This window comes from Urocampus carinirostris, chromosome 18, assembly GCF_059441175.1.
Source record: "Urocampus carinirostris isolate Australia breed hairy pipefish chromosome 18, RoL_Ucar_1.0, whole genome shotgun sequence".
NCBI lineage: Eukaryota > Metazoa > Chordata > Actinopteri > Syngnathiformes > Syngnathidae > Urocampus > Urocampus carinirostris.
Genome location: NC_142366.1, coordinates 17217126 through 17237162, shown reverse-complemented (window position 1 = coordinate 17237162; position 20037 = coordinate 17217126). Strand labels below are relative to the sequence as shown.

Sequence of the window (20037 nt, the reverse complement as noted above, 5' to 3'; positions counted from 1 at the left end):
CAGCCCTTCCTCTTTCTTTCAATAAAACTAGTGGTAAACGTTAAGCAATTGGGTCCTGTTTCCGTTCTGGTCCGGACACAGGAAGCTTTCAACCGGACATGATCTTATTACCTATATTTCATATTGATAATGTCTGTGTATTGTCTGTACAACCTGCTGGGACAATTCTTGAGAGCTGGACAAATAAACATAACTCAACGCGACTTTGGCAAAACTGTTTTAAATAATACGCAAAAATGCATGAATCATCATATAAACTTAAATATGCGTAAGATGAGAAATTTGCATTTTGCATTTTGCATTTATCTAGAAAGATTTGATGCAATCCTACGCTATCTTGCAGCTACGGGTACCACAAAAAAACACAAACATGAGAGAAGTATGTCTATTTAACTTAGAGTTTCCGAATTGTCTTATCTCCCTTGTGCTTCTTAGCATTCGTTTTCAGTTGGACAACATAATATAGCGACATGTACTGGTCAAAAAATACAACCTGCCCGTTACATTATAACATTTTTAAATATAGAAACATTACTCATTGTCATGATTACTGATGCGGGGCACCTGAGTCTGATCCTTCAACTGCTCCGGACGCTGATTGGCTGCTTATCACCATTTAAACCCCCCGTCTTCCTGTCACCGGTTGTCAGTCCGTCTGCGAACCTCAGCCCACGCTAGGCAAGCCCTTTCGACCCTGACTCTATCCTGTCCTGATTCCCGTTTGATTCCCGGCTCTGACCCCTTTTCTGAACTCGATTACGTTTCTGCTCCACCGTTCCGGCCATTGACCTGTTTTTCCTCCGCTCTCGACACTGCCTCCGCTCGACACGGAGGTGCCACTTCCGCGTTCCGAGCGATCTGCTACCTGTGACCGACAATCACCGGATCTTGGGTGCAAGCCCTTTTCTCCTTCTAAATAAAGCTGAAAAAAACGCCCTGGGTCCTGTCTCCGATTCTGGTCTCTGACACTCATAGTATCCATCCATCCATCCATAATCTGCACCGCTTTTCCTCAGTAGGGTCACTGGTGTACTGGAGCCACTCCCAGCCATTTTCGAGCAGTGGGCAGGGGACACCCTGAACCGGCTGCCAGCCAGTCGCAGGGCACTCATAGTATTATTATTAAATTTTGATTACATAGTATGTTAGTAGTCACTACTGTTTTTACGACTCAAATAATTTAATCGGGCAGCACGGCAACGCAGTGGTTAGCACGTGTGCGGCACAGTTCTAAGGTCTCGGGAACCTCCTGTGTGGGTTCAAATCCAGCTACCGGACTTCCTGTGCGGAGTTTGTATGTTCTCCCCGTGCTTGCGTTGGTTTCCAAAGACATGCATTTCAGGTGGATTGACCTTTCAAAATTGTCCCTAGGTGTGAATGAGCGAGCGAGTTGTCTGTCCCTTTGTGCCCTGCGATTGGCTGGCAACCAGTTTTGGGTGTCCCCTGCCCACTGCCCGATGATTGCAGGGATGGGCTCCAGCACCCTCGCGACCCTACTGAGGATAAGCGGTGCAGCTAATGATATGAGATAATTTAATGGCATGTCTGAGAACAGCGTTTATTTTGTGAAAAATATGAATGAAAAATGATTGACATTAAAAAAAAAAACATCCTCATTGGTGACCTTAGTTTTTTCTCAGCTATTCTCTAATTCGTTGAATAGAAAATCACATTAACCCTGAGAAATACAGTCAGACTGTCTATTGCGGACCCTTTCACGCTGTCCCTTTTCCCCTTTGCCCGTCATTTCTCCAAATCTTGAAATTGATGTCCCTGCTGGAAAACACGGTTTGCCATTTATAGTCTTTAGCCAAAATAAGGTCTGTCTCTCGTGATGCCAGTCAAGGGACTGATGTAGACTCTATCAGATTTCTAAATACAGACCCTGACAATAAATCCTGGTTTGATTGGCTTCGAATTGGGTTAGCTCACTTGAATGCTATCTGCTTAAACCACAGCTGGCCTGTCTGCTCCGTGCACGCATTGAACCTAAATCAGTCACTTAGTGCTATCAAATGGAACAATGGCGGAGTGGAAAGAGCACTCAAACTCTTGTTAGAAAGCAGGAAGCCAGGCTGGCACCGTGATGGAACAAGTCCAGATCAGTACACGAGCCTCTAATGCTCTTTCCGTTTTTTTATTTTTTTGTTCTAAGCGTGATGCGCTGTGAGAGCTGCCGTGCGTTGCGTGAAATGGCGTCACCCAAACCGGCTCACAAACACCTTTGAAAGCTTTTGTTGGGCCCTGTCAACTGGATTTCATGTGCTAATTTCCAGAGGACCATAACATGGAGAACAGGAGGAGAAAAACAAATCATTTCATTCAGGGTGAAATTGTGACGGGCATGAGGAGACATCCTATAAAATGTGGTTAGCTAAAATGACTTCCAATATGGCTGCTGTAATCATGACATTTAGGCTGTTCCAAACCTGGATTTGATGCTCCCTAGAAAGATAAAAGATACAAACGATTCAATATCCCATCGCTTTTTCACAGTTTACTTGTTGCAGATATTTTTGTTGTGCATTGTCTTATGCTTTCTGATTGGCTAAACAGTTGCACCGCCTCTTTTCTGCCTGCGTCTGCCTTTGTGTCAGGGTATTGTGACGGACATGAGGAGACATCCAAAAAAGTGTGGTTAGCTGAAATGACTTCCGATATGGCTGCTGTAATCATGAAGTTTAGGCTGTTCCAACCCTTGATTTGATGCTCCTGAGAAAGATAAAATATACAAACGATTTAATATCCCATTGCTGTTTCACAGTTTACTTATTTGCAGATATTTTTTTGTGCATTGTCTTATGCTTTCTGATTGGCTAAACAGTTGCACCGCCTCTTTTCTGCCTGCGTCTGCCTTTGTGTCAGGGTATTGTGACGGACATGAGGAGACATCCTATAAAGTGTGGTTAGCTAAAATGACTTCCAATATGGCTGCTGTAATCATGACATTTAGGCTGTTCCAAACCTGGATTTGATGCTCCCGAGAAAGATAAAAGATACAAAGGTTTCAATATCCCATCGCTGTTTCACAGTTTACTTATTGTAGGTATTTTTGTTGTATATTGTCTTATGCATTCTGATTGGCTATACAGTCGCCCCGCCTCTTTTCTGCCTGCGTCTGCCTTTGTGTCAGGGTATTGTGACGGACATGAGGAGACATCCAATAAAGTGTGGTTAGCTAAAATGACTTCCAATATGGCTGGTGTAATCATGAAGTTTAGGCTGTTTCAACCCTGGATTTGATGCTCCAGAGAAAGATAAAAGATACAAACGATTCAATATCCCATTGCTGTTTCACAGTTTACTTATTGCATATATTTTTGTTGTGCGTTGTCTTATGCATTCTGATTGGCTAAACAGTCGCCCCGCCTCTTTTCTGCCTTTGTCTGCCTTTGTGTCAGGGTATTGTGACGGACATGAGGAGACATCCAAAAAAGTGTGGTTAGCTGAAATGACTTCCGATATGGCGGCTGTAATCATGAAGTTTAGGCTGTTCCAACACTGGATTTGATGCTCCCGAGAAAGATAAAATATACAAACGATTTAATATCCCATTGCTGTTTCACAGTTTACTTATTTGCAGATATTTTTGTTGTGCATTGTCTTATGCATTCTGATTCTGGCTTAACAGTTGCACCGCCTCTTTTCTGCCTGCGTCTGCCTTTGTGTCAATAATGCTGCTCACGTGTTTTTCAATTTTGAATTACTCGATGTCAGTTAAATTCTGGTGTCCCGTTTATCTGGAGGGACGAAAGCATGACCAACTTAGGTGCCGAGGTGCCTAACTTGTTTGGGTGTTTGGGGAATTGGGTTGACCATGGTCCAAAAAAAAATGTGTGTGTTTTTTTGTTATTTATTTGCCTTTTTTTTTGTTATTTCTTGAGGGATATGACCAAGGTAGATAGATAGATGGATAGAAATTACTCGAAAAGCCATCATGTCGTTAAAAACACTGTGGACTGACAGCTGTCAGGCTCAAAATCTAGAGTGAGACGCAGCCACTCCAGCAGCTCCCGTGTTATTTTCGATTGTTCTCAGTTATTTTCGATTGTTCTCAGCTTAGGGATGCTGCTGGAAAAGTGAATTTCCCTTCGGGGATGAATAAAGTATCTATCTATCTATCTATCTATCTATCTATCTATCTATCTATATTTCTATTTATTAAGGGGCTCAAATATCAATAAGATAGTTATTAAATATACTTTAAATATACTTAGATATACATATTTTATAGCGAAATACGAAACAAACATATTACGATACTTAAAACAGCCAACATTATCTGCCAGTGTTTTAGTAGTTATTTTTATGTATTCATTGCAGCTCATGTTAACAACTAACAGAATTGGTTCGCGATATTATTTCCCCGCACCACTTCATCAAAAAAAAAAAAATAATAAATACAAAAAAAAAAGTTAAAAATAGCTGTTGCAACCTTTTGTTATGGTTTTTTTTTCAGCTAAAAATTTAAATTACAAATACTTGGCAATGTCATTCTGAAAGCATTTAATTATTGTATTTGTCTTTACCGAAACTATAAACAATACAAAATTCGATGAAACCTTTGTAGTGTACAACACCTGTTTTCAGCAAATTACAAAATACGCATTTTGTATGAAAACTACAAAAATTTGAAAAATTAAACATTCCTCATTTTTGCGTCAATAATGTTGATTTTTCGGTTATTTTGTGTGCATTAGTGTCATCTGCTGGACATTTGCAGTATCATAAGTTTGGTGTACATTCTTAAATGCTACATGGAAAACATTTTTCAAAAGATGAAATGGATCTATTCCTATTCTGAAATATAATTTTCAATGTTTAGCAGCTATAGATAGAATAGGAATGATAGAAATAGGAATTCACTGGTATGCCAGAGAAGGTTTCACTGTCAATAGTCTGTGCCTTGGCACACTTGTTAAGAACAACTTGAATATATTATAGTTAACAATATATTCGAGAAAGTTCCATTGAATTAAAAACAAGCTACGGTAAACCGAAAGACCTAAGCCAAAGAAAACACAAGCTGTTTAGTGAGGTGATAAAACCAAATGAGTATAATCACTAAGCAAAATAGACTGAACTCCGGTGTTTGCACAAGCCTGCTCACACATGCGTAAACATGGTGGGATACGTTCATTTTAAGTCATTTTTATTTCGAACAAAAGGAGAAAAGAATCGGAAAAAGAAGTTAAAAAAGAAAAAAGCCTTAACAAATTCATCCTAATATCTTAATTATTTTATTACATTTCGTAATAGGGGTGAACCCCATAAATATGGCATCTTTCGAAATACATGTATCGACAAATGAATACCTACAAATAGATGTCATAATATGGACGCCATGGCGGATGAGTGGTTAGTGTGTCAGGTCATGGGATCAAATTCCGCTACCAGCCTTCCTGTGCGGAGTTTGCATGTTCTCCCCGTCTTTGCGTGGGTTTCCTCCCACATTCCATACGAGTCATGTTAATTGGCCAGTCCAAATTGTCCCTAGGTGCGAATGAGCGAGTGAGTTGCCTGTCTCCGTGTGCCCTGCAATTAGCTGGCAACCATTTCAGGGTGTCCCCTGCCCAATGCCCGAAGACAGCTGGGATGGGCTCCAGCACCCCCGCGACCCTACTGAGGATAAGCGGTGCAGATAATGGATGGATGGATAGATGTCATATGAATAAAGACACAAATGAATCACGTCATAACAGAAAATAAGCCGTTTATTCAATTCATTCATTTACAGTGGAACCTCGGTTTTCGAACGCCTCTCAGTTCGAATGAATCGGAGTCCGACCAAAAATTTCAAGAAATTCTTGCTGAGCTGTTCGGTCAAAAAATCGGAGTTCGAACGCCGGTAATGCGTGAGTGCGTACGCTAGGGTGCGAAGCTGAGCGGCGTACGGGTGTTTTAGCCCCTTATTATGCCTCCGAAGAAAGTTGCTACAGGTGAAAAAAGAAAAGTAGTGCGTACAACTATTGTATTTGAGAAAGAAATAATAGCCAAATATGAAGGAAGTGTGCGAGCCCCTTCTGCTGACCACCACAAAGGTAAGAAATCCTATTCATAAGATTACAACAACGCGAACGTACAATTAGCCTGGGTTAGCTTTATGTGGGTGTTGGAACGGAGCCCCCTTTCCAATGAACCCGCTCACCACTTGTTGTGGAGACCCAGGTGCTAAATGACTTGTACACGACCTGATTTTTTTTATTTTCACACGTTCATGTTAGCGTAATCTTTCGTACGGAAGATTACGATAACGCGAACGTACGATTAGCCTGGGTTAGCTTTATGTTTACGTTAAACATTCATGGTAAACATTCAGGGCATTGGAACGGATTAAAAAGATTCACATTATTTTTAATGGGAAAAATGATTTCCGTGATCAAACAAATCGGTTTTCGAAAAGGTTATGGAAGGGATTATGGTCGAGAACCGAACTCCCACTGTATTCATAAGTGTTGTCATGATTTTGCCACTGTTTTTTTGGGGGGCATTTAGGTTGTCTTGTATTAAATTATGTATTTTTTGCATATTTTGTCTTGTATTACGTCGTCTATTTGGTTGTTGGCTTTGTCTTGTATTTTACCATGTATGTTGGCTTTTTTGTTGGTTAGTTTGTTGTGTATTTGGTTGTGTATTCTGACATTTTTTGTTTCATGTATTTTGTTATGTATTTCCCTATGTATTTTCTCATGCATTTTGTAGGATTTTTTTTTTCGTGCATATTGTCCTTTATTTCGTTGTTTATTTTTTCACGTATTATGTAGTGTATTTTGTCGTGTACTTTTGCGTGTATTTTTTTTTTTTTTTGTGTCTTTTTTCTTATATTTTGTTTTTTTATTTTGTCACATATTATGTAGTGTATTTTGTCGTGTATTTTGTCATGAATTTCATTGTTATTTTGTTGTTATTTTCATGTGTACTTTGGCGTGTATTTTGTTGTTATTTGGTTGTGTATTTTTTCCTATATTTTGTTGTTTATTTTGTCACGTATTATGTAGTATATTTTGTCGTGTACTTTGGCGTGAATTTCATTGTTATTTTGTTGTTATTTTGTTGTGCATTAAGTCCTATATTTTGTTGTTTATTTTGTCATATATTATGTAGTGTATTTTGTAGTATATTTTGTTATAAACTTTGGCGTGTATTTTGTTATTATTTTGCTGTCTTCTTTGTCATGTATTAGGTAGAGTATTTTGTCGTCTACTTTGGCTTGTATTTTGTTATGATTTCGTTGATTATTTTGTTGTCTATTTTGCCATGATTTCATTATGTGTTATGTCGTGCATGTGGTTGTGTATTTTTCTCTTTTTTTGTTGTGTATTACGTTGTGTATTTTATCGTGTATTTTATTGTGTACTTTCTCGTGTGCTTGTATTGTGTGTTGTGTTGTTATTTTAATGTATTGTCGTGTATTTTGTCATTTTTTGGGCTATATTTTGGCGTATATTTTGTCATGTATTTCAATGTTATTTTGTTGTTTTTTTGTCATGTATTATGTAGTGTATTTTGTAGTGTATTGTGTCGTCTACTGCGACTTGTATTTGGTTATTACAGTATTTTGTTGTTATTTTGTCTTGTATTTTTCGTTTTTTGTATTATGTTGTGTATTTTTATGTGTATTTTGGTTTGTACTTTGTCTTGCGCTTGTATTGCATGTTTTGTTGTTATTTTAATGTAATTTTGTCACGTATTTTGGCATTAATTTGCTGCGTATTTCGTCATGTCTTTTGTCGTGAATTGCATCATGTTTTATGTCGTGGATTTGGTCATGTATTTTGTCATGTTTTTAGCCATTTATTTAGTCGCATATTTCATGGGACATTTTTTTATTTATTTTGTCAAATATTATTTTCGTGTAGTCGTATTTAGTCGTGTAGTCGTATTTTTATTATCTATTTTGTTGAATTATTCGTCATGTATATTGTCACAACAAAAAGTTATTTAAATGAGTAGGCGTCACTGTTGCCCTACGTTTTTACCTATTGGTTGATTAGCGATGAACGATCAGTGCACTTGTTGATCTACCAATATCTAAACAGCTCAGCCAGTTTGATCACCCCCCAGTTTCAATAAGATTTTTTGGGGGTACAAAATTAGTTAAATGAAAACAAAATAAAACAGTGCCTAAATCTAATTAATATATTGCATTTATGTAATATATTTAGCTATTACAAGATTTATGTATGTGATCATTTGATACGGTATCTATTTGCAGGTATTTCATTTATTCATTCATTTATTTCTACATGTGGCAGGATTGGTACTTGATACATAATGGCAGGAAGACAAGAACACGGCCACACACAGATGAACTTGTGACAATGACTTCCTTTTTAATGGCGGGACTGCCCGCTTTGCAGCTTATGCAGTTTCTCTAATTACAAGTGAGGTAATAGGCCTCCGTGTTTTCCCTGCAAAGTGCCTTGAGTTGTATTTGGCTAAGTGTTTAGAGGTGCCGGCTGACATCGATACACCAGTAAATTAAAGCTCTCCTTCAGTTTGACCCTGACACTCACGGCTCGTTGAGCCAACAGTTGTTTTTCGAGTGACAGTTTCTGTGTTTTCACGCAAGTTATAATTACCTACACCGCCAATTACGGGGTCACCTTGAATTTTACCGTAGAACAGTTCCTCATTATTACCCGTCCTGTATTTTATCCTTTGGCTTTGATAGTAATGCCTTATTTTTTAGGGTTGTCGCGTTCCAATAAGAGCAACCTGCACAAACAGTTATTTATTCACTAAATATGCTACTATACAGTAAAACCAAAGAACAAACCCTTATTACTGGTTCAAGCTTGTGTTTCAAAAATACAAGTACAGTATAGTTTTAAGATTTTTCTTTTTACAATTAACTTCTGTACTGTCACAATATACTTTCGAAAATGATTGTAGCGTTCTAAATATGACAACAAGTTACACCACCAAAGAAGAACTGTGATGTGTTTTTAAGGCTTTAATTGCCATGTTCGTATGGTAAAAACTGCAACAATACAATACTCTGCATTGAGAGCATGTGGTGAGAAGCAGGGTTGGGTAGGGTTACTTTAACTTGATTACTTTCACTTACTTTTAGATTACGCCAATACCAAATATGCTAATAAAAGACAAAATAAACTAAATATGAATACAATTACTAAATTTTGTGCAGGCTTGGGGAGTAACGGAATACATGGAATGGCAAAAATTATGTTGGCAAGCTGTTTGGATTTATTTTCATTTTGTTTCTGTCACTTTTTATGTTGGTTTTGACGGAGATCAAAGAGATCAAAGCCAGGAGAAAAAGCTTACCACGTATTTTGAGTCATAATTTTATTCATCTAGTTTATTTTGTATTTTATTAGCATATTTGGTATTGTAGTAATCCAAAAGTAAATGAAAGTAATCACGTTAAAGTAACCCTACCCAACCCTGCTGATAAGTTAATGAAAAAAGTGCATAAACATCTAAGTAAGACAAAATGCAGTTGAGTAAACATCGACTAAACACTTTTAAAAATAAACGGCATTGCCTTTGTAACCCTTCAACGTGGATGGAGATGGATTGGACATGGATTGTTTAATATGGCACGCTTTTACTTTGAAATAGAATCTTGAATAAACATGATTTCTGTTAAACACTTCTTAATTAACTTAAATCCATGTTTAGCCCTGTACTATATTTTAAACATTTAATTACTTATCAAATAAAAACAAACAATTGCCTAAAGGGCAACACAATATTTTTTTTTATTTTTACTTAATATTATATTTTGTTTCGATTTTGTGGACGTTATTGGGCAAACAAAATTGTGACTTAAAAATGCCTTTACATTCCCTTTGCATGTCGAGAAGTCCAGGTTTGTTGGTGATAGAAAGCATCTTTCTAGTGCCTTTTGTTGCCTTTGAAAGTCCAGGCCATTTTTTCCACATGATGTTTTTGGAGAAACCGGAAATTAAAAAAGATCCGTGCATACTTAGTAGGTCTACGCTTCTCCTCTGGGGGGTCCGGACCTAAAGGTTGGCTGCGGAACCATTCTCAGTTGGTCACGGGCCTTTGGCTTAGCAAAATAATGCTAAGAAAGGGTATCAAAAACTACTGAGGGTTATTTAAACAGTTGATGGAGATAATTCCCTGTAAATATGACTTGACACCCACCATTTTTCACCACAGAAAATAAAATAAACTTTGTTTACACATGTTGAGCATAGACAAATGCAGATACAGCAGCGGATATATGAGATATGGATTTTATCTTGAAGACAAAGACTGAAGTGAGTGTTCTGGATTTAATTTAAATTGCAGCTAATTGAGTGTTAGGTGAATATTACTACTTGAAATCGTTTTCGTTGAGTTGGTCTTTTTAATGTGAATATGTTCTAACACATCGGGTTTATACTGCACAAGCCTTTGATTAAACATATTTGAGAAGTGGATTCATTTAGTTGATTTGGATCGCAGATAGGGCAGCACGGCAGCTAAATGGTTAGTGGGTTAAAATTTAGCTACCAGCCTCCCTGTATGCAGTTTGCATGTTCTCCCCGTGCTTGCATAGGTTTTCTCCAGGCACTCTGGTTTCCTCCCACTTTCTGAAAACATGCTTGTCAGGTTAATTTGCCAGTTCAAATGATCCTTAAATGTGAATGACCAAGTGAGTTCTCTGTCGGTGTGTGCCCTGCGACTGGCTGGCAACCAGTTCAGGGTGTCCTCTGCCCACTGCCCAGAGATGCATGGGATGGGCTCCAGCACCCCCGCAACCCTACTGAGGATAAGCGATGCAGATAATGGATGGATAAATGGATGGGTGGGTCGCAGAGAGTAATTAGGGTGGGATGGTGGGTCCTCAAATCAGACCAATTGAGAACCAACGATGTAGATTCATCAAGCTGTTTTACAAACGTCTAGAACTTAGATCACAGGTTAATCACACACAGGCAGAAAAGGGGCGGAACAACTGTTTAGCCAATCAGAATGCAGAACACAATGCACGATAAAAATTGTCGAAAAACCAAACCGCGATAACACAAGGTATTACCTGTTTTGATTTACAGGGAATTCAGATGTGATAGTCGATTTTAATACTTTTCATTTTCTCTGCATGTGAGAAATGAAACACACACCTTGTGTGTGCGTCTATAGTTGTTGACACCGTGTGTACCATCCAGAAAAATTGTGCACCCAGGACACATTTGAGCCTTTACCAGCGCACACTTTCAGAGAGAGCTCCCATGATCTTCACACATGGATGACTTCGAGTTACATGACCTATATAACATGTTTCACGCTCTGCTTGCTGCCTGTGTCTCACCCTAATAGGGAAGGGCATAGCATTACAGGTGTGGAAGCCGCCGATAAACAAATGCACGCGCACACAATCGGTGAACAGACCTGTTACCAGTGCTCGGTATCGGTATGCATGATCACGTATACAACCTGTCACTGATTGCCCCCCATAGGATTCGAGGCTAGTAAGAATTAGCATTACCTAGTGAATGCCAGCAGTGTTTTTTGGATGCTATATGATAAATTGGTTAACCTCAGCCAATTGCTCCCTCATTAATGATTGCAAATCCCCTTATTACGTAATAATGAGCCTTACAAAAACAACACAGAGCCTATTTACTCACGAACACAGACTATCTAGAGTTAAAACAAAAATAATTTATGTAAAGAAGTTTAATATATTTGTCATATAAATGCTGGAAGGAGGATAATGTTTGCTAGTGTACTCGAACACTTTTAGCAACATCTAGGTCAATACAGATTAAAGCCGAAATCTGCGAGACAATATTGGTTTACAAAATAAATAATTTTTCTAAAAGTTTATTATTAAAAACAAAATTCCGCATAAAAAGTATTGTACGGCACTTTGAAATGATCGAAAACATATAAAATACATAGACAACATATAGGTTGGACGACATGTTTTTCTCGAAGGTAATTGGAAACAGAAGTCCGATGATTTGCTGTTTTTATATGACTAGGGGACAAAAGATGACAAACACTGAAGCGTTTTCTAATGTTTTTTTTTTTTGTTAAAGGGACTAAGATAAATATATTTGACCACTAGATGTTGCTGCATTGTGTATTAAAACACAAAATGAGTGCTACAAAGAACACAGGAGAATACAAACTAGAGAAAATCAGAGTGATCAAAACACATTTGTATTCTAGTTTTTCAAAAGGTTTTTGTTTCTTTGGGGTACACGCACAGGCAAGATCCCCCTCGGTGAACTACATGTTAAGAAAAATGTTTTAATTTTTTTTATAGTTCATGCATTTTTGGTTATTATTCAAACAAATATTACTTTTTAACTACTATGAGACCCTCAATAATACACATTGCCCTTTAAACTGTATTGTTCCTTTTTAAACAAAACACAATAATAGATAGATGAACATAAACTTGTTTCCAATGTTGAGCATTAGATTTTAACTTATATTTTCGAATTATTTTGTGTTATTATTTCAAAATGTTTATATTTATTGCATACATTATAACAAAATGTTGTAGTTGACATGCGAAAATAGCATTTGTTCATTTTTTGAGATTTTCCACTGTTTTGCCTTTATGGAATTTTTAAATAGTATGATATTTTAGGTAAATATGGTAAAGTACGGTGGAATGAAACAAAAACTACTTTAACAATACTGATATATGCAGTACTGTAAACATATATGTATCACTGTGATTATGTTCCAAAAGGAATCATGATAATTGAAATTAATGAAGTAGAAGTATTTTTTTGCAATACAATAACATTATATACCATCTTTCACATTGAAACCATATACAAAAACAAACTAGTATTTGTTTAACAAATAATACTACTTCATATAGTATCCATACACATGTATGTATTCATGTTTTTACTAAAACCTTCTCTATCAGCAGATGTTTACCCAATCAGAATGCACAATATATGATGAAAATCCGTGAAGTAGCGAGACTGTAAAAGATAACGAGAAATCACTGTATATATCAACTAAATCTCATGTTGTTTTTGTGACTAGGTGGCAGTCTATGATTATATCTGGACAGCAGAGAACCCATTGGCTGGTTCTTCAACCCCCTTTGATCATCCACATAGTGAGCCCTCAACCCTAGAACAGGGAGAGACCAGCACCCACGTGGCCATCTACACTCTCTACGTAAGCGGACTCAAGCAAAGATACAGACATTTCCTCAGACAACCAGATGGGGCCATCATAGAGGTAAGGCATTTGGGAGTTTTATTTGCCAGGCACACTAGAAACAACTGCAAAAACAAGAACGAGGACGATGAATGAGAGTATTTGGTGTGTGTTTCCTGTCTTTCATTGTAGCAAAACATTTCGGACTACATATCGCACCTGATTAAAAGCCTCATATTCACACCTGACGCCGTTTTTAACTGTGTCGTTTTCATGTTTGCTCAGAGTTGCTGTCATATTTTTTCAGATGATTTGATCTTTCAAGATGCAGTTTGCAAAACAAGCACATATTTACTTCTGCTCTGAAAGACAACTCAAATAAGAGCTGCGTCACATGAAACATAATCCCCACAGTTGTAGACAATAGTGCCAGATTGCAACACAGATTTATCTTTTTTGTTGTTGTTATTGGTGGTCTCTATCGTAATGGACCATATCGCATTCGCTCGTTATCATTTTTCGGGGATTAAATAAAACTTCAGCGACCTGACAATGCTGCCAATGATACGGAATTAGACGTTTGGATATTCTGATGTATAAGTTGTCAGGAGCTGGCATGCCACGTTCTCATAGAGAGTGCCAACTGGGTTTGGAGCGAAACACACCAGAACCCAATCCCCACAATTATGTCCCTAAATATCCCAAGACTTTGAAATGACTGCTCAGACAGCACACTGTGTCAAGTCATTGCATTTCCATTTTTGTCTTTATTTCTGGTTTCAGGTTTGATCTTGTTTTTAAAATAGGAATATGAATAAAAATAATGACAAATAAACATGACTTGACTGGACTTGGCTTGTTTTGTGACCACTTGTTCTGGGTTTTGTTACTAAATGCCATTCTTTTTTTGAGCACCTGAGCCTCAGTTCCTGCTTCCTATCACTTGGTGCTGCGCAAAAAGCTTAACATAACTTCCAGTTTGGTTCAATTTGTATGTATACATTCAGGACTTATGTTGCATCTATTAAATAAAGTCCTCTCAAACCCTCTGAGTTCCTCAAGTTATGTATTATATGAATAATGTTGGCAAACACATGGACTACTTTCTCTCGAAGGGCGTCATAAATGTCTTCAGACGTCGCCAAAGTGTATTGCATTTATAGCACATGCGTTCTGGAAAAGAGAACATCGCTGTTGCTTTGAAACAGAACTGTCATGATTTGCCCATTGTCCTCACCTGTGCCCGCTCGTTTGGTGCCAGTTGTTGCCCGTTGCCTGATTGGTTCCCCTCCTATTTAATCTCAGTCCTCCATTTACTCCTTGTCAGTCCTTCAGCGAACCTCCGCACTTGCAAGGCAATGATTTTTGACTCTGGCTCCTATTTTGTTCTCGACCTGTTTCCTAAATATTTTTACTGTATCGATCCCCGATCCAAGCTCCATTCTCCTGTCCCAGATACCCATATCCTGATTCTGTTTCTTGTATCGATCCCTGATCCAAGCTCCGTTCTCCTGTACCAGCTACCCATATCCTGATTCTGTTTCTTGTATCGATCCTTGATCCAAGATCCGTTCTCCTGTCCCCTCTACCCTTATCCTAATTGTGTTTCCTGCATCGATCCCTAATTCCTAGCTCCGTTCTCCAGTCCCAGCTACGCGTATCCTGATTCTGTTTCCTGTATCGATCTCTGATCCTAGCTCCGTTCCCCTGTCCCGACTACCCGTATTCTGATTCTATTTCCTATGTCGATCTCTGATCCTAGCTCCGTTTTCCAGTCCTAGCTACGCGTATCCTGATTCTGTTTCCTGTTTCGATCCCTGATCCAAGCTCTGTTCTCCTGTCCCGGTTATCCGTATCCTGATTCTGTTTCCTGTATCGACCCCCGATTCCTACCTCCGTTCTCCAGTCCCAGCTATGTGTATTCTGATTCTGTTTCCTATTTCGAACCCTAATCCAAGCTCCGTCCTCCTGTCCCATCTACCCGTATCCTGATTCGGTTTCCTGTATCGATCCCCGATCCAAGCTCCGTCCTCCTGTCCCATCTACCCGTATCCTGATTCTGTCTCCTGTATCGATCCCCGATCCTAGCTCTGTTCTCCAGTCCCAGCTACCCTTCTCCCTATTCCATTTCCTGTTTCGATCCCTGATCCAAACTCCGTTCTTATGTCCCAGCTACCCGTATCCTGATTCTGTTTCCTGTATTGATCCCCTGCTTGTACCGGTCATGACAAAAACAAGGTATAGGGGACACCCTATTTAAAGCTGCAGTGTTAAAAGTGTAGCAAAAATAGTAGCGGCTTGTAGTCCAGTGTTTTTGAGAACGAATGTGAAGACTGTGATGAGTGGGATGCAAATTTCCAACCACTCCCTCTTCCCATCGCCACCGTCTTGTCAGAGCACTGTTACAATATCGCGTCCAATCCTGCGACAGACAACAGTGCAGCTGTGTGGTGCAATAGTGCGAACAACAATACTACTAACCTGCAGAACTAGAATGAAAAGGTTTACTTTTCCCTGGGCAAAAACAGATTTTAAATGGTATTTCCTTCTCAAATAGAAAGGAAAGATTTGCCCTCAGAAGCAAATCATAACTTTATTCAAAAGATTCGTCGGAGTCACTGCTTACCAAATACCTGTTAACGCTAAACGGAGTCTACGGCTTGAGAACAATGTCAGTCCCACAGAATCAACAGAGAAAAGCAGTCGGGGGATTTAATTACATCGCCAACTCTCATCCGACTTTCGACAAGAATTTGCCGTGTGAAACATTGCTTCATTAGCGCCACGTGACAAGTGCTGTGTTTATTCCTTTCTTCAATCATTCCTGTCAGTCCCCCTGAGAGCAACCTGCATCGTCTCCGCTATATTAATATTTGGAAGTTTGACTGTCAGAGAATTGAAGGGGAGAAGGAAGGCGGTAGACGCTAACAATTAGCTCGGAGGGTCTTCCACTTCCTAATAGTCCCCTGTCATTATTTGACTGATGGTTAGTGTACACATGCAACATGGTTCTCTCTATGCCTGCAGACCTAGATTAGACATCTGGGCTACCACTTATTACAAAGCACACCACTTCATAACTTCTGTTCTTAAAACAGAGGACAATTTCATAAAGCCAAGGATTTCCGCGTCCCTTGGGCTCTTTCTTTCTGTTCCTCACAACGTCACCACAAGAGACGCTGATGGCATTTCACCCTCTTGTTGCTGGGACTTGCAGCATCCTTAGAAAGGCATCGGCGAGAGAGAATGGGACTCCATCCCCCCCCTTTCTCATTTTCGACCTCTTATGCATATTCCGACAAATTCTCCCCTGACTGTATAGACTGGTTTTATGTATATAAGCAAGCATCCAGGAATCCCCGAAGGGCATTTTTTGCACTCAGAAGTACACTTGCGCTGATATTTTTTAGTGGTGCTTTATATTCAGCGCAAAATAACAGGGTGCTGCGTACAAATTGGCCTCCAGATGTGCCGCAAATGCTTCCTAGAAATGAATAGCAATAAAATGAGAATAGATAAGTCAGGAGACAACAAAACCGAGAACAGCTTGATTATGGGATATTTCTGGTTCCAAAACCAGAAGTTGCGTCTCAAGACCCAAATTAAACCATGTACTATCAGTGCACCTTCAAGCAAAATATTCTTTACTTAAACCAATCACTTTGTTTGGAATTGCTCATACATTAAATTGTAATGTATAAAGGTATATGGGGCTAATCTATAGGCCTGGGAATAGGGTTGCTTTGTTTGTTCCGAAAGTTAGAGATACAAAAGGACACCAAATGCTAACTAAATCAAATTAGGTCATATGTTTTACATGTGGTCACATAGATAATACACGTGAGAAACTGATAAACACAGCACGGAGATTTTAGCCACTAAAAAAATGTGGACTTTTGTTAATTACATACAATGCAACTGTTAACAATATAAAGTATGAATGTAAATATTACTCTTAGAATGGTTTAGCAATGTAGCAAATATAATCATGTCAGTATGACAAGTACAATACCTTTTTATTGCACGTTATAGTGAAAATAAAGTCAAAAAACTACAAATAGTGTAAACTATATAATGTAAGAATTTTTCGCAATATGAAAAATAGAATTATTCCATTTAACTGAATCAGAACAAACGGCACGAGATAACATAGAGAGAAAAAGCAGAAACGTAATGAAAATACAAATATTCTTTAAACATGTCAATAAGTCAACTAAAACCCTTCTATTGCACAGTATTTTTTAAATCTGTAGGTAATATTATATGTATAATGTTCTGACCCCCTAGCAATACCTTTTTAGTACTAGTTAGAATGGAAAAGCAGTATTGATTCCAGCACGGCAGCACAGTGGTTAGTGCATGTGCAGCACAGTTCGGAGGTCATGATATCGAACCTCCTGTGTGGAGTTTGCATGCTCTCCCCGTGCTTGCGTGTGTTTCCTCCTGGCACACCGGTTTCCTCCCACATTCCAAAAACATGCATGTCAGGTTCATTGGTCGGACCAAATTGTCCCTAGGTGTGAATGAGCGAGTGAGTTCTCTGTCTCCGTGTGCCCTGGGACTGGCTGGCAACCAGTTCAGTTCTGCCCACTGCCCAAAGATAGCTGGGATGGGCTCCAGCACCCCCGCGACCCTACTGAGGATAAGCCCTGCAGATAATGGATGGATGGGCAATAATATCGCTCCGATCCAAGTACAAACTCAGTACCTATAACATAATTATTTGGATTGTCCGCCCACCCTCAATACGTAGGCTATATACTGTGTATAAGAAGGGTGCCTATTTCAAGGTTATTTTGCAAAAAAACCTATAAAACAAACTTGTTTCAGTTATAAAACCTTGGGTCAAAAGTTCCCTCTGAGATCGACAGCGATACAAATATTTGACCGATTCAAATACGTCATTCGGTGACTCCACTCTTTTCCCAGCTAGTTAGCAAGTGTAATTGTTCTCCTTAAGAAGGGCTGCTTCCATTTACTGAGGCAATATTGACGGATGGCTCATTTCCTTTAAAGTGCTCTGTTTTCATAGGCAGTGTCCTGGACGCCCATGCCCCGGAGGAGTCACTCCTCCCTTAGACTAACATGACCACAGCACCGGAGGGCAGCCATTTTGCATATTACTCACACGTTTACGGATTAAATTTGTCTAAACGAACACCTAAACAATTAAAGTCCCGGAAGAAAGGCCCTGAGCTATGGACATTGTTTGACGCTTTTTGGAAGGCACCCAACATTCAGGTGTGTTCTGTTTGCAGAAATGAGAGAAAATGAGAGGAGGTGGCGTGAAACTTTATTTTTTTAACTGTTGATTCAGTCATTATTCAACCGGTAACAGTATTTTGTTTGAAGTGTCTTCTCTCCGGGTTGAAAGATTAATATTTGCCGTGAATGGAATGACCCAAATGTGTAGTAAAACGTCACAATAATGAGGTCTTTATTGACTTCCACTCAAAGAAAGGTAATATTAATGATCCCTCATATGGTCTCACTCTGCATAGGGCCCAGGGCACGTGTCTGTGATATTGACAGGGTTGGGTAGGGTTACATTAACTGGATTACTTTCAATTACTTTTGGATTACTCCAATACCAGATATGCTAATAAAAGACAAAATAAACTAAATATGAATAAAATTATGACTCACAACACGTGGTAAGCTTTCTCTCCTGGCTTTGATCTCTTTGATATCTGGCAAAATTAACATAAAATGCGACAGAAACAAAATGAAAATAAATCCAAACCACTTGCCAACATCATTTTTGCCGTTCCCTGTATTCCGTTACTCCCCAAGCCTGCACAAAATTTAGTAATTGCCAATCGCAGGGCACACAGGGACAGACAACTCACTCGCACAATCACACCTAGGGACAATTTGGACCGGCCAATCCACCTGAAATGCATGTCTTTGGAATGTGGGAGGAAACCTGAGTGCACGGAGGAAACCCACGCAAGCACAGGGAGAACATACAAACTCTGCACAGGAAGTCCGGTAGCTGGATTTGAACCCACACAGGAGGTTCCCAAGACCTTAGAACTGTGCCGCACACGCGCTAACCACTGCGCCGCCGTGCTGCCCACACAAAATACTGCGTTTGCAAAAAGAAAAGGTACTGTTATTTCCAGACTATATCATGTACTAGATTATAAGGGGCACCTTCAAAAATAGTCCCCTTTGATTTATTTATTCATTTATTTTTATAAGACACACAGGAATTCAGGTAGGGGGCAAACTCTTCTTCATGGCACTGCATAAGACTAGAAACCTAGGAAAAATGGTAAGAATGTCAAGAACCAGAACAGGATCAGGACCCAAACACGTGACGTTCTCACACAAGCCTTTTATTTCACAGGAAATGGGGAGTCATGCACGTTAGGCAGCAGTCTGGCGTGGAAAGACAGGAAGCCAGAGGCCGGCGAGATCGGTTCCAATTGCCCAAGTTGATATCGGACAGATAGGGTCGATATTGGACAGGACTGGACAGACAAGATAGATAATTAATCAGGCTATCGGAAATAAACAGGACAAACTAGATGGGAACGAAAACAGGAGAACATCATAAACAGGACAAAAATAGACGGAAACAAAACTGGAAACCGAAATTTAACAGGACAAAATAAATGGGAACAATACCAGGAAATACCAACAGGAACAAACCCACGTCTTGCGGGGCAGAAGCTCGTTGACGGGCTGACAAAGGAAGAGTAAGAGTGCTGAGCTTGAAATAGACAAAAAGCCAATCTGTCAACTATCCGCAGCTGGCGCCACATGGGCGGGGCCCATTGGGCGTTTATTTTGTCCTGTTTAATATCAGTTTCCCTCCCGACTATTTTTGTACTATGTATTATTCTTTCTAGTTTTCTTTCCCGTTTAGTTTGTCCTGTTTAATTTCGATATCCTGTTTCATTATCAATCCTGTATGTC

General features: G+C 39.1%; 1 protein-coding gene across 1 annotated transcript in view; it reads left to right on the top strand.

The window, feature by feature from the left end:
- The window catches only part of ofcc1 (orofacial cleft 1 candidate 1), a 201023-nt gene that overhangs the window by 172461 nt on the left and 8525 nt on the right, over positions 1 to 20037 (top strand). Inside the window, exon 17 of the mRNA XM_088322071.1 lies at positions 12994 to 13194. Coding sequence (XP_088178197.1) covers positions 12994 to 13194 — 201 coding nt within the window. The remainder of the gene's footprint in view (positions 1 to 12993; positions 13195 to 20037) is intronic.